At 49.2% G+C, this 14,438-nt stretch overlaps 2 protein-coding genes across 2 annotated transcripts in view; one reads left to right on the top strand and one right to left on the bottom strand.

Moving 5' to 3' along the window:
• Window positions 1-3,399, bottom strand: part of LOC127038221 (natural killer cell receptor 2B4-like) — a 28,082-nt gene extending 24,683 nt beyond the window's left edge. The window contains 2 exon segments of the mRNA XM_050930730.1: window positions 3,036-3,258; window positions 3,260-3,399. Coding sequence (XP_050786687.1) covers window positions 3,036-3,258; window positions 3,260-3,304 — 268 coding nt within the window. The 5' untranslated portion in view covers window positions 3,305-3,399.
• Window positions 3,400-3,817: 418 nt separating this feature from the next.
• The window catches only part of LOC127038410 (SLAM family member 5-like), a 30,356-nt gene continuing 19,735 nt past the window's right edge, over window positions 3,818-14,438 (top strand). The window contains exons 1-2 of the mRNA XM_050931003.1: window positions 3,818-3,834; window positions 5,900-5,946. Of these exons, the coding sequence (XP_050786960.1) occupies window positions 3,818-3,834; window positions 5,900-5,946 (64 nt within the window). The remainder of the gene's footprint in view (window positions 3,835-5,899; window positions 5,947-14,438) is intronic.

Here is a 14,438-nt window from a genome sequence, read left to right as displayed (position 1 = left end):
GTAGGGCCCTACCCATGAGGCCACCCTAACCCAACCCATTGCTGTTTAATTGCAACTTGTGTGATGGTGTGAACAGCCAGGTCAATGGAAATTCAGTTTTCAAGTAAGGTTCTGTTCTAATCTTTTACCAAATCCTGTGTTAATCCTGATTCCTTCCATAAAGGCTAATCAACTGAGGAGGGGATGCTTGCCAGGCTATAGTTAACCCTTTCCAATCATGGCTTTTTAGAAACATGTCCTGTTTGTGGGACTGAACAGTTCTTTTAAAGATGTATTTCCCCTCTCCCCCATACACACCAGATTAAAGACCGCGGGTCAGATCCTCAGCTGGTGTAAATTGGCATAGCACTGCTCGCTTCAATGGATTTACAGATGCTGAGGATCACATCCAGCCTGATTCGCTTCTCATTGACACCAGTGTGAATCGGGAGCAAGCCCTGTGAAGTCAGACTAGTGCAAAAAGTGAGAGGAGAATTGAGCCCCATGCTCTGTATATGTACAGTATGTACAGTAGCTACCGTCTGTACTGGACACAACTAACCATTGTAACTGCAAGATCTTATCTTTGCTCCCCTTCCTCTATTATCTTGTTGTTCTCCCTTGTGCCATGTCTAATATTTTAAGGGCCAGAACCTTAGCAGGTGTCAGTCGACACAGCTCCATGGAAATCCCTCAGGCAATTTCAGTTGGCCCCAGCCGAGGTTCTCCACTTTAGTAGCTAAACTCTTTGGCTCAGAGAACACAAGGCATTTTGATTTGTCTGCACAGCCCCAAGCACGCACCCTGGTGCAGGACAAGGCATAGTAACAGACACACATTGCAGAGACACTGGGCTGAATTCTGCTATGACTCCACCGTTCACATGGGTGTCACTAGGAGCAGGAACTGGCTGACAGGGAGTTGTTTAAACCGCATCTGTTCACTTGAATAATTTGCCAAATCCTCTGTTAATCCAGGCCTTGATCCAAGGGAAGGACTATCGAACAGGCTCCCTCAGACCTGATTCAGCAGAGGTAATGCAAGCTCGCCCCATGCTCCCCCACAGACCTGTCCTAAAGGGATCAGACTGAAGGAGTGAGAGGGATGGTCGAGTTTTCAGGCTCTCTTTGGTATCTCTACTAGGACTGGGGCACAACACTGTGATGTGGACTCTGAGAAGTGGGCTGAGAGCATTTCCTGCAGTGCACCCCACCAAACAGCTTCCAGATGACGATACCTGTCCGTCATTACAGACCTGCACCGGATCTGAACCAGGGAAAGGTTCTGCGTTCCCATACCAGCCTGTTACACCACGCAGTCTTCAGAGATCAGCCCACTTTGGAGTCGTGCCTGCAGCCTATCTTTTGCCAGCCTGCCCATCCAAATCACCCCTGAGTATAAAGCACCGGCCGCATCTGGCTATTGAAGTAAATCAGCATTGCCCCAGATGGGTAGACAGTGCCCTGGGAGCCTACAGACATCCTTGTTTCAAGGGGGAGCTAAAACACAAGGCAGCGTTTTCCAAAAATGTTGCTACACAAATAGACTCAGGGTAACATTTTCTAAAGCACTGGAGTTAGGAACCTGGTCCCATTTTCAAAAGTGACTTAGGTACTTAGGGTCAGCTCTCCAAAATATTTAGGTGCCTAAAGATACAGCTAGGTACCATAGTGACTTTGAAAATCCCCCCAGGCATCTAACTCCCATAGGTGCTGAGGTGTCCTAGTGGGATTTTCAAAAGCACCTAAGTGCCTATGTGAGTTAGGTGCCAGGGTGATTTTGAAAATTCTTCTAGGCACCTCTCTGCATCTTTAGGCACCTAAACACCTTTGAAAATCTGGTCCTTAAGCCTTACTGAGAGCCAGTGGGATTTGCATGTTTTGAAAACGTTCCCCTCAGTGGCCATGACACAAAATGGTGTGCAGAGCCCCAGATAAGCTGACAGCATGATACGAATCAGCCTGAATTTTAAGAGAGACTGGCTATCCCTGGCATCTCCGTTCATGGATGCCCGACTCGAGACCCCTCAAAGGGAGCTAGGTTTCAGGGGATGCTTGCTCAGGACCGATCCCTTGAAGGCCTCTAGAAATTGAAACATCCCAATCACTCATCACTTGGGAAGATTTAGGCCAGTAACTTTAGCCCCAGCCTTGTCCCCAGAGTTTAAGAAAGTTGTTGCGTCTGTGCAATTCAGGTCTGTTATTCCACTGCAGAGCTGTTTCAATGGTGTGAAAACCCAAGTGCAAACAAGTCGCCAAACTCAACTCGCAGTTTCGAATGAGCCTAGGTTCACCTTGTGATTAGCTGCTGTTTGCAAACATTCAGGCAGCTTTTTTTCTATATACGTGTTTGCAAATGGTGCATTTCAAACCGATGGCACAGCTTAGCTAAACCAAGAGGCCGGATTCTCCCCACATGTAAATCGGCATCGTTCCACTGAAGTAAATACAGCTATGCTGATTTACCCCACTCGAGGACAGGCTCCTAGAGTTGTTATAGATGTATAATAGATTCTCTCTCTATCAACCCCTAGAATGGGGTTAAAGACGACGCTCACAATTTGCCCTTTGCCCAGGTGCTGCTCTGAATTATCCCCATGGCTCATTGCAGCACTACAAAAAAAATTAAGATGCAAAGGGCCAGTTTTTTGCCTGCACTCCCATTCCCTTTGCACTGCATCCACCCTTACCATCTTCTCTCTTCCCATCCATTTCCCCCTCTCCTGCTCTGAGGCTGAGGGAGGGGAGCCAAGCCTTTGGCCCTGGACTGTTCTGCTGAGTGCCAACAAGGGGAGATAACCAGACCCAGCTTCAGTGGCTGTTTTGTGCCGAGGAGGCTCGTCCGTTTGGGACTGAGACTCCCCCAGGCTTGTTGCATGGCCACCTAGCTGGGGTGGAGTTGAGCTGGCACCCTCCTGGTGAAGCGTTCTGCAGCCTACAGCTGAGCTCTTGAGCCACGTAGCCCCCCTCCCCTTTGTCTGTTGCACAGACTTGGTGACATGACTGGTGAAGTAACGGGGTTCCCTCGAACCTGATGTAAAAATTAACACTGCATACCTCCACCATGGACCACAGAGAAAAGCAGCAGGCACAAGGAGATCCTCATGATCTGGTTCCAGAAGAGAGAATCAGCTGCACCGGTCGCTGTTAAAAGCTGGAATATTTCATGTCGCCCTCCCTGCTCTTGACACCCTGAGATGACAGCGGAGGCGAATTTCTGACAGTGAGTGACAGAAAAGAGACTCCTTTGAGATGGTCGGTCAACGACTTCCTCTGCTCCGGTGTGGTTTCTCTGCAGTGAGCCCTGTCATTTCACAATAGAACATTGACCGCTCTGCTCACAAAAGCCTACGCGCCATATCCTCCCAGCTTCCTTTAAAAGCCCCCAACACACGCTAGCAACCAAGCCGAGCAGTGCTATATGCAAGCGCCTTGCTGCTCGCCGCTTCCAATCCAGGCAGAGTTTGCAAGAGAAGTGACTAAAAAAAGTTCCAGGAGCAGCAATGGGGAAGAACTAGTTCCAGTAGGAGGGTAGATGTGACTTGCGAAGAATTGGGGAAGAAATTGCTTCTCATCGTAACTGGGCTTTTCAGTTGCAACCACAAAATACCTTAGGAAGAAAGCTCCTTTTATTTATTTATTTCGGTTTTTACTTCCCTGTACTAGAAGAGTGCAATACTCTGGGCTCCCGTAACTATCTTAAATTACACATATCATTTATAAACAGACCCAAGATAAAATGAAATAGCCCAGCGATAGCATCAGTAATAACACAAAATTAATTTACCTGCCCAGAAGCTGCATCACTGCTAGCAATCACCCATCTGCTTATGGGCAAGATGGGTCTTCCAGCATGGTTAGAAGGCTGACAAAGTCAGGCTATTATAGACTCCATCTCCAAAGGCTCAGGGCCAAGGTAAGTAGCCTTTTCCTATTTTACAGATGTGGAAACTGAGGCACAGAATTGGGCAGTGGCTTGACCAAACACATGCAGCAGGTCCATGGCAGAGCCAGGAACAGAACCCAGGAGTCCCAAGTCTCATTTGGCTGGCCCATGCTACCACCTACCAAACTCCGACCAGAATTCATTCTGTTGCCCCTGATGAGAAATGTTTTGGAGCAAGAGTGTGTAGGGCAGAGTTGGGCCTTTCACTTCCAGCGGCACCATCCTTTCAGTCCCCTCCAGAGGCCCCGATCCTGAAAAGACTTATGCAGGGCAGCCTTTTTGGCACCCTAGGCGGTGGAAGGTCCCACCCCTAAAATAGCGCCCCCGACAGAGGCGGTGGAAAGCCCCGCTTCCAAAATACCGACAATGACCGGATGTTCGGCCACCGTGGTTGCCGCCCTCCCAAATGTCAGCACCCTAGGCAACCGTCTAAGTCACCTAATGGGTTGCGCCAGCCCTGGCTTATGCACACACTTCACTTTATGCATGGCAAGGAGGATGGTTTTAGCTAGTGCAGGGTGTCCTAGCTCACTGATTTCAGTCTGCACCGGCCTCTGCAGGTAGCTCAGTGCACTGCAGTGGGATGCCTCACAATTAAGCCCGTGCAGCAGTTTTTGCAGGACTGGGTCCCGGACCCTGATGTCAATGGCAGAGTTCCCATTCACTTCAGTAGGGCAGGAGCAGGTCTCCTATTCCCTGACCAGCCCCCATTGCCTGTCTTAGCCTATGCAAGTATCCTCAACCCCTCCCCTAATTTTTATATAGCTACTATTCTCATTTTTAAAAAAGGGAGAGATTGTTTCCCCATGCAGTTTCACAGTTCTTGTGGCGATCGCACCTGCTTACCCTGGGCTGGACCACAGAGGAGAATAGACTGGAGGTAGTAAGTTATAAAGCCACATGGGTGGGATTTTCCCCACCACAGCATATGCCTGATGGTCAACGTCTCTCTGCCTCCCACAGGCCAAACCATGCAGGATGCAGGGCCCTGTGTCTGAAGGGGCTATAAATAAGACCCATTCCCCTGCTGACATTCAGCACTTACTTAACGTTCCCTCCTGTGTCTGGGACTGTCATTTACAGGCAGGGATGAAAGTAACTTAACGGACTTACCAGTAGCAGGTCCTGGGCAAGTGTGGTGGGAGGGGCAGCTCTGGGCTGCCCCTTCTTCCTCCCCCACCAATAAGTGGCCCTGCCAGTACAGTTGGCTGCGTACCGGCGGCCACTATCTTACCGGTACGCTGTACTGGCTTCCTTTCACCTCTGCTTACAGGTCAAGGCAACAGCAGGCGTGCGTTAAATCAGGGATGGGGGCTATTTAAGGGCTTCATGTACGTTACACATGCACTTAGCTTCCCTTGCATGTCAGGAGATCGGGGTCAGTAGATCTGGGGGAGGCAAAGGGCTCCATCCTGTAAAGGCGATGAGCCCTCTGGCCCCAGTCCAGCAAGCCCCCTAACCAAATGCCTCATCTTACACATTGAAGTCAGAGGGTTAAAGTCAGATCTGTGGGACGTTCATATGACCTGTTCCACTGATAAACGGAGACCTCCTTCTCCAGGGCTACCAAACCCCTCTCCCTGGTTCTAAATTCCAGGCTATTGACATGTTCCCATGTTATCCCACACTTTCCCCACAGGCTTTGTAATCCGTTAACCCTTCACTCACTACCTGGCTCCTGGTATTTGTGGACTACCAGGCCGCAAAGTAATGGAAGTGGCTGCAATTGCGGAGGGCTCAGTCCTGTCACCACTAGCTAAGAGGCCAAAGACACATGGAGAAGTCAGGGGGAAGTTCTCACTGGACTTGGCAGAGGAACTTTGACTTTTAACCTTCACAAGGAGGGAAGGGAGGGGGGTGCACTTACAAACTCTCGCTTCGCCAGCAGAGTCGCTTTCACTCAGAGGATCTCTCACTGCTGATTAGTCCTTTTAAGGAGTCATTCGGCAACTTCTCTTTTCCTCTACGTTGACAGTGGATCAGGCCATGATGACGTTACAAAGTTCTGTGTCTCTGCGTTTGGTGAGTGTTGAGGATTACACTCTTTTTTAGGATTGTCTACACATGAAAGTTCATCTGGAATAAGATAGGGTGTGAATTTAAAGCACTTTAGTTTAATGCGCTTTCTAAATGGATGAAGATAATCCAGAATAAAACACTCTTATTCTGGAATAAGAGCAGCTGTACATGGAGTTAATCAGGAACAGCTATTGCAGAATAACTCGCCATGTAGACAAGCTTCTCAGGGTGATGGCCACATTAACCTTTGGAGAGGAAATGCTAGGTGATCTTTGGCACCAGCCTACATGGGTTCTTTAGATACTGACTGGCTGCAGGGGCACTCCATGTTGATGGTGGGGGCGGAGGACAAAACAGAGAACAGAGCTGAGCACCCTCTGCAGGGTACGACTCACCCAAGGAAGTGAATGTTGCTTCCTACCTCTGGGTACAGCCTGTGAAGAAAGGTCTCAGACAGCAGCTGTCACCGGGCTCGGGGGATGCTGGCACAGCTCCGTAGTTTCACTGCTGCATTTTTTGCAATTGCTAAAGCTATCGTGTTCTCATCAAGGATTTCTGTTTCGTGGGGAGAGGGTGAGGTTCTGCTATTTAGTGCTGTCGGTCCTGTCTAAGGATCCCAGGGCACTTTGCTACAGTCAAGCTGGGGTGGACGTGGGCCTGCTGCACCTGGCCAGCCGGGGGACTGCTCTGAGCTGAACTGATTTGCTACATTGGCACCAGCTGCTAATGGCCCCAGCAGCTTCAGACCTGCGGCCATTGCAGCTCGTGCCGATTGCATCAGTGGAAGGGGCTGGGACTGGTCATCGAGCGAGAGACCTGCAAGGGAAGGCCAGGAGATGCCCACATGGGCCCAGATTCGGTCAGCCTCATTTCCCGCATGCTCAGTGCCTCCTGCTGGAACCCGCCCTGGATTTCCCTCCCAGCCTGAGCAGCTGCTCTGGCACCCGCCCCGCGCTGCGGCCATGCTGGGAGTCATTGGATCCCTGTGACCAGGCCTCTGGCTAGGGAACGGCCAGGCACTCGGCTCCCAGTGACTCAGGCACTGAGCCCCTTGATCCCTCACTGCCAGCGGGAAGGGGCCTTGCCCTGAATGTGGGGCCCCTGGAAGCCCGATCTCAGGCCTTTGTAGGCTGGAGATAACAGGGACCCTAGTGTCCAGAGACCCTGGCCCTCCACTGTTAGGGGCAAATTCCTAACATTTGTTTGTATTGTGTAGATCATTATGATTTATTGTACTTGTATGAAATCCATTTCGTGACCTGTAGGGAAGTGAAGACTCACTGGCGCAGCGCCTCCTGCTGGTCGTCTTGGGCATTAACTCTTTCCAGCCTTCGGCGGCTGTCTCGCCCGCCGCTGGCCCTGTGTCCCTCCCCGACCCCGGTACCTTTTACCTCAGGGTTCTGCCCCGCAGTACCCCACACTCTGGGTCTCCCTTCCCAGGGGCACCCCCAACCCTCTACACCCACCTCGCTTCAGTGGCTACTGCCAGTCGTCATCTAGGTCCCGCTCCCTGGGGCAGACTGCAGTCTGCAATGGCCACTCATCACTGGCAAGGGGGTAGGACCTGCTGCCTTTGCCTATTCCCAGGCTGCATTTCTGCAGCTCCAGTACCTTTCATAGCCTTCAACAAGGCCTGCAGCCTGGGGTTTTACCAGGCTGGAGCTCCCCAGCTCCCTTGTCCTGTTCCCCAGCACTGCCCAGTTCAGGTACCCTCCTCTAAGGCAGCTCGTCCTTCTCCCTCCAGGGCTAGAGCAAAGCTCCTGCTCCTGGCCTCCAGCCCTCTTATCAGGGCCAGCTGGGCCCTAATTGAGCTGGCCACAGCTTCCCCAATCAGCCCAGCTTGGCCGCTTTTAACCCCTGTTCTCCAGGAGTGGGGCAGCCGCCTCACTACGTGACCCAGCATGGAGGATTGGGTCATGTGACTGGAAGGGAGTTGGAGTGTTTCCCACCCTTTTTAATGGTCAGTGGTGGCGCCAGTGGTGAACAAGGACCAGTTTGGATCGAATTGACCCGGGGGTTCTACAGGGCTCCCCTGAGGGGTTTGGTGCCAGAGAATCCATCCTAGGCTGGCAGTTACCTCAGTTAGGGGCTGCTCGTCCTGAGCTCCTGAGCGCCCCTGAGAAGGGTGATATTGTCTGTTATACTCACCTTCCACTCCACGTGGGACTCATCTGGGCCTTGGCTTCAGGCCACACATTCACTGAGCTACTGCACCTGTAAAGCAAATGAGTTTCAGTTAATGTTTGTGCATCTTCCCATTCCCATTTATGTACCTCAGTTTCCCCTCAATAAACACACCTCGTTTGGTTTATAGTCGTCTGCTTCCATTTGCATTATCCCATCATCGGGAGGGAAGGAAGGTTACATAATGGAGGGGGGCTGCCAACCAGATGGCAGATGTGGGTATCGCAGTGGAGGACCGTGAGCTCAGATATTGTTAGGGGGCTCCCTGCTGCTCTTCCATTTTTATTTCTTGTATGTAACACAACTCCTAGCGTGACAGGCTCTGCGATGAAATAGACAGAACCATCAAAGGTAGAAGGAGCCGTGTCCATTTCAGACACGCCTGCTGCCCCTCTCAGCCCTGAGCAAAGCCAGTAAGAGGAACCTTCCCCAACCCAGCGCCCTGGGCTGCTTTGAGCTTACCGCGCGGGTTACCACAAAAGGAAAGAGCATCTCGCAGGGGAAGTTGCAGAGCTGTGGGGCAGGTCATTTCTCTGCAGCCCCTCAGCACCATCAGGGACTCTGGGGCTGGGAGACAGGAGGACTTCGGGAAAGGAAAAGGAGGGCTCAGGACCACTAGCCAGACCCTGCTGGGCAACCCGCTCCGGCTCTGAGTCTGTTCTGTCAGGACACCCATTATATGGACTGACGGCCGCCCACTCTGCCTGCCCCTCGCTGTCAGGATGCAGGGGGCTCTGCGGCCTTCCCTTCTCTTGCTCCTGTTGGTTTCACAGCCCGGCGGTGACTGATCTGTCTGAACTCCAGGGCAGGAAATGGTGGCAGAGACAGGGACACCATTTCTGATGGGAGGGGGCACTTTAACCATGATTCTAGAGGCTACCTGGGCACCTGAAAACCCTTGGATTTTTGCAGATAACACAGGCACAGCGCTGCTGTCAGATAATAGTTTCTAATTCCTATGTAGAGAAAGAAAATTAAATATTAGACCCACTCAGCCCTAATACTAACATGTTCTGACCTCTTGTGGCAAGTCACTTAAGGGACACTGATTAGGTTTAAAATGTTACTGTATATTCCAACTTTCTTACTACCTCTTGAATACAACTCTGGAAAGGATTTGTAGAAGAACCTAGAGGACTTCCTATCTCTTTTTTGCTGTTCATGAAGCTTGGACTAGATCCTTTGGCTTTTGGAAACGTCCTGTTAGGGGAAGGCCCCGTGAGTTTATAGTGCACCTGCCTGGGGCTCTAGGAGTGTTGCTCCACTACAGATAATAGGCTAGAAACTGACTTTAAACAGGAGTGAAACTGACACTTTCAAGCCACTTGCAGAGTATTGCCAAGTCCAAATGTTCAAAAATCAAGAAACAGGATCACCAAAAATCCTGAGATTGGCTTTAAAATAATCAGATTGTATAAAAAATAATAGATTTGGTGTTTTTTTTCCTTTACATTCTGCTTTTTGAGCCTTTAAGGTGCACTGGAAGAATGAGGCTGAAATCACATATCACTTGACTCCAGGTGCCAGGGTTTTAAGGAAAACAATATTTATCATGAGACTCATGACAAACTCATGAGAGTTGGCAACACAGCTTGCACTTCTCTTTAAAGGCCAGTTCCTTTCCAGCAGAGTCTTAAACACAACACCCCATCCCCCATGGACTTCCTGTCTGACCTGAGATCAGCGCCTTAGGGACAGAGTTTCAAAGGTTTTCAGGCACCCAAGGATGCAGCTGGGCACCTACTGGGGTTTACAAAGCACCGAACCTTCTAGGCGCTTTTGAAAATCCCACTCGGTGCCTAAATACCTGTGAAAGTCTGGCTGTTAGTCTGGGTGTGCCTCAGTGCCCATCTGTGCAATGGGGGTAACAGCCCAGCTCTGCCTCACCCAGGGGCTGTGCTGTGAGGTGCTCAGATGCTGCGGTGATGGGGCCACATTAGGACCACAGGTAGCGTGAGAATTTCTCTGTGCCACTGCTACTGCTAGCCCTGCCCTGGGGTTCAGCCCCTTCTTTTCTCCTATGCCCCTTACACCTTTCTCTGTTCTGAATGTAGCCTGGGCTCAGAGGGCTTGGCAGTGTTTCTTCCGAGTCCCCTGGGCTTTCTCCTCAGCCCCATCCCCACACAGGGATTTCTGTTTGACAGGTTCATCTAACCTCTTCCAGACTCTTCATTTAATTACCAGCCTTTTCTTATCTTAATCACCCTGCCTCTCTTTGTAAACAAAACACTGACTCCCTGCCCCAGGGACACAAGCTGAGAGAAACACCCCTCTGCAAAACTCAAAATCCAGTGAAGAGCTCCTCCTGGGAGCATATCCCCTGTCTGAAACTCGGGGGTGGGGGAGGGATGCAGCATCCCCTTCTGCCACACCTAATTGGTGCCATTGGACAGAGCACATCTAATGGGGGTGACCTCATCTCCCCCTGACAATACGGGGTGCACAAAGATGGGACGGGCATCAGGGGAATTTATAGAACTTTGAGGTAACCACCCCAAACAGATGGCTGCTTCTGCATTTGACGGAGCTGCAAACTTCTCTGGAAGACACGGTAGAGTACAAGCTTTGCTCAGAAAAGTGTAACCCTGAATCTCTCCTATACACACTGCAGAAGCCATCTACTCCAGCTAGTTAGTATGAGCTGCAGACTCTTCAAAAGACATTTTAAAAGCTATAAATTTAATGTCTTCATTATATTCTTTTTTCAGCAAGAGTTTAAAAAGATTGAAGATCTTGGAAAATATAGAAGATACACTGGGACTGAAGTATCAGTGGGGTAGCCATGTTAGTTTCTCTTTGCAGTATGGTCCTGAAGTTTTTTTTGTGCAGGATGGCTACCTTTAAATCTGCTAGTGTGTGTCCAGGGAGGTTGAAATGTCCAGGAGGAGGGATAGCTCAGTGGTTTGAGCCTTGACCTGCTAAACCCAGGGTTGTGAGTTCAATCCTTGAGGGGACCATTTAGGGAACTAGGGTAAAAATCTGTCTAGGGATTGGCCCTGCTTTGAGCAGGGGGTTGGACTAGGTGACCCCTCATGAGGTCCCTTCCAACCATGATGTTCTATGATACGCAGAACTCCACATGGACTCCTCCTGAGGACCAAAATGACAGTCTGGACCTATACATAGAATGCTTCTGCCAACATGCACAGGCAGAAATTGTGGAAAAACAACATTGCTTGCCTCATAACCTAAGTCGTGCAGAACGCGGTGCCATCCACAGCCTCAGAAACAACCATGACACTATAATCAAAGAGGCTGATAAAGGAGGTGCTGTTGTTTACCATGAACAGGTCTGACTACCAAAAGGAGGCTGCCATACAACTCTCCAATACCAAATTCTTCAGGCCACTTTTGTCAGATCCCACCGAGGAATACACTAAGAAACTGCACCATCTACTCAGGACACTCCTTACACAAACACAGGAACAAATCAACGTACCCTTAGAGCCCCAACCGGGATTATTCTATCTACTACCCAAGATCCGAAATCCTGGAGCCTCCATCATCTCTGGAATCGGCACCCTCACAGAAGAACTATCCGGATACGTGGACTTTCTACTCAGACCCTATGCCACCAGCACTCCCAGCTATCTCCATGACACCACCGATTTCCTGAGAAAACTACAATGCATTGGTAATCTTCCGGAAAACACCATCCTAGCCACCATGGATGTGGAGGCTCTCTACACAAACGTCCCACACACAGATGGAATACAAACTGTCAGGAACAGTATCCCTGATGATGCCACAGCACAACTGGTTGCTGAGCTCTGTGACTTTATCCTCACACACAATTATTTCAAATTGAGTGACAATATATACCTCCAGACCAGTGGCACCACTATGGGTACCCGCATGGCCCCACAACATGCCAACATTTTTATGGCTGACCTGGAACAATGCTTCCTCAGCTCTCTTCTCTACCTATGCTACATTGATGATATCTTCATCATCTGGACCCATGAGAAGAAGACTCTGAAATCGTGGTGGAATTCTTTTAACAGCTTCCACCCCACCATGAACCTCAGCCTGGACCAATCTACACGGGAGGTCCACTTCCTAGACACCACAGTACAAATAAGTGATGGTCATGTTAACATCACCCTATACTGAAAACCCACTAACCACTATGCCTACCTTCAGGCCTCCAGCATCCATCCCAGACACACCACATGATCCATCGTCTACAGCCAAGCCCTGAGGTACAACCGCATTTGCTCCAACCTCTCAGACAGAGACCAACACCTATAAAATCTCCACCAAGCATTCTCAAAACTACGATACCCACACGAGGAAATAAGGAAACAAATCAACAGAGCCAGACGTGTACCAAGAAGCCTCCTGCTGCAAGACAAGCCCAAGAAAGAAACCAACAGACCTCCACTGGCCATCACCTACAGTCCTCAGCTAAAACCTCTCCAATGCATCATCAGTGATCTACAAGCCATCCTGGACAAGGATCCCCCGCTTTCACAGCCCTTGGGAGGCAGGCCAGTCCTCGCCCACACACAACCCGCCAATCTTAAGCATATTCTTACCAGCAACCACACATCGCACCATAGTAACTCTAACTCAGGAACCAATCCATGCAACAAACTTCGATGCCAACTCTGCCCACAAATCTACACCAGCGACACCATCACAGGACCTAACAAGATCAGCCACACCATCACCGGTTCATTCACCTGCACGTCCACCAATGTAATATATGCCATCATATGCTAGCAATGCCCCTCTGCTATGTACATCGGCCAGACTGGACAGTCCCTACGTAAAAGGATAAAGGGACACAAGCCAGATACTAGAAATGGCAATATAAGAAAACCAGTAGGAGAACACTTCAACCTCCCTGGACACACACTAGCAGATTTAATGGTAGCCATCCTGCAGCAAAAACACTTCAGGATCAGACTTCAAAGAGAAACTGCTGAGCTTCAGTTCATTTGCAAATTTGACACCATCAGCTCAGGATTAAACAAAGACTGTGAATGGCTAGCCAACTACAAAAGCAGTTTCTCCTCCCTTGGTGTTCACACTTCAACTGCTAGAAGAGGGCCTCATCCTCCCTGACTGAATTAACTTCCTTATCTCTAGACTGATTCTTGCCTGCATATGTATACCTGCCTCTGGAAATTTCCACTATATGCATCCGACGAAGTGGGTATTCACCCACAAAAGCTCATGCTCCAATACGTCTGTTAGTCTATAAGGTGCCACAGGACTCTTTGTCGCTTTTTACTGGACTGAAGTCCAAATTAGTCTAACCTGGGAAAACCCTCTGGATTTCTCATGAGCGATCCTTGGCTGTTGTCTTAAAATTACTCCAGCTGTTATTACTGGCTTTGGAGGGTGGATTACTTTTGCTAATACATTCAGAGAAGATTATTGCCAGCCTCTCTCTTGTAAGTCTACTGTTGAAACCACTTGGGTCATTAAACAATGCCATCCGGGCATCTGCTACAACAGTAGTACATCTTGGTCCAGCAATAGAAGCTACATTTGGATCAATCAGAGAGATCCATTGAAAAACTACTGGAAGAAGCAAAGACTTCAGTCCAGAAGTTGACTAATGAAGGCATTTATACTGAAGCCTTAAGTGAAGAGGACAAGAAGTGTTTGTTAAAACAACTGAAAAAGTACACAGACTTGATTCTTAAAAATCGACAACATCGACTTCTAGATTCTACTCAACTTCTATGTAGCTTTTACAGATCCCTGTCCTATAAAACACCGACAGTTGAGTGGAGCGAGGCACTACCAGCAACGAGGCTGCCATGTGCTCAGGACAGAATGGAGAATTCGAACACAGAGTGGAGTATCATACGACGAAGGAATGAAGATTTGACTTCAACTTCTTTTTTCTCATCCCTAGTGGCTCGACCCGATCTTTGTGTTTTGTTTCCTGGGATGAAAGAAGTAAGAATTCATCTCTTGCTACTGCCAGTCACATCAGCTACAGCTGAGCGTTCTTTTTCATCATTGAATAGAATTTTGTGTTCTGAAAGAAGTCGCCTTCTGCCTGATCATGTGAATGAACTAATGAGCAGATCAGTTGAAGGAATGGACGTACCAGACACACCAGAAGCCACCGAAGATGAAGACATTGCATTCAACAAGTTGCTTAACAGAGTTGTACAAAATTATAACAAGAAACCAAGAAGGATGTAGATGTCGTGCTTCATAGAAGGCTTGAGTTGCCAACTTTAATTTGTGTGATGCTTCTAAAATATGAGTTAAATCTAATAACATTTTTCAGTTTTTCAGTTTTCACTATGGTGCTATACAACCCCCCTTCACCCTCACGGTCTCAC

Source organism: Gopherus flavomarginatus, chromosome 20 (genome assembly GCF_025201925.1).
Source record: "Gopherus flavomarginatus isolate rGopFla2 chromosome 20, rGopFla2.mat.asm, whole genome shotgun sequence".
Taxonomy (NCBI): domain Eukaryota; kingdom Metazoa; phylum Chordata; order Testudines; family Testudinidae; genus Gopherus; species Gopherus flavomarginatus.
Note: the sequence above shows the minus strand (reverse complement) of the source record. Positions and strands in the feature narration are given on the sequence as shown.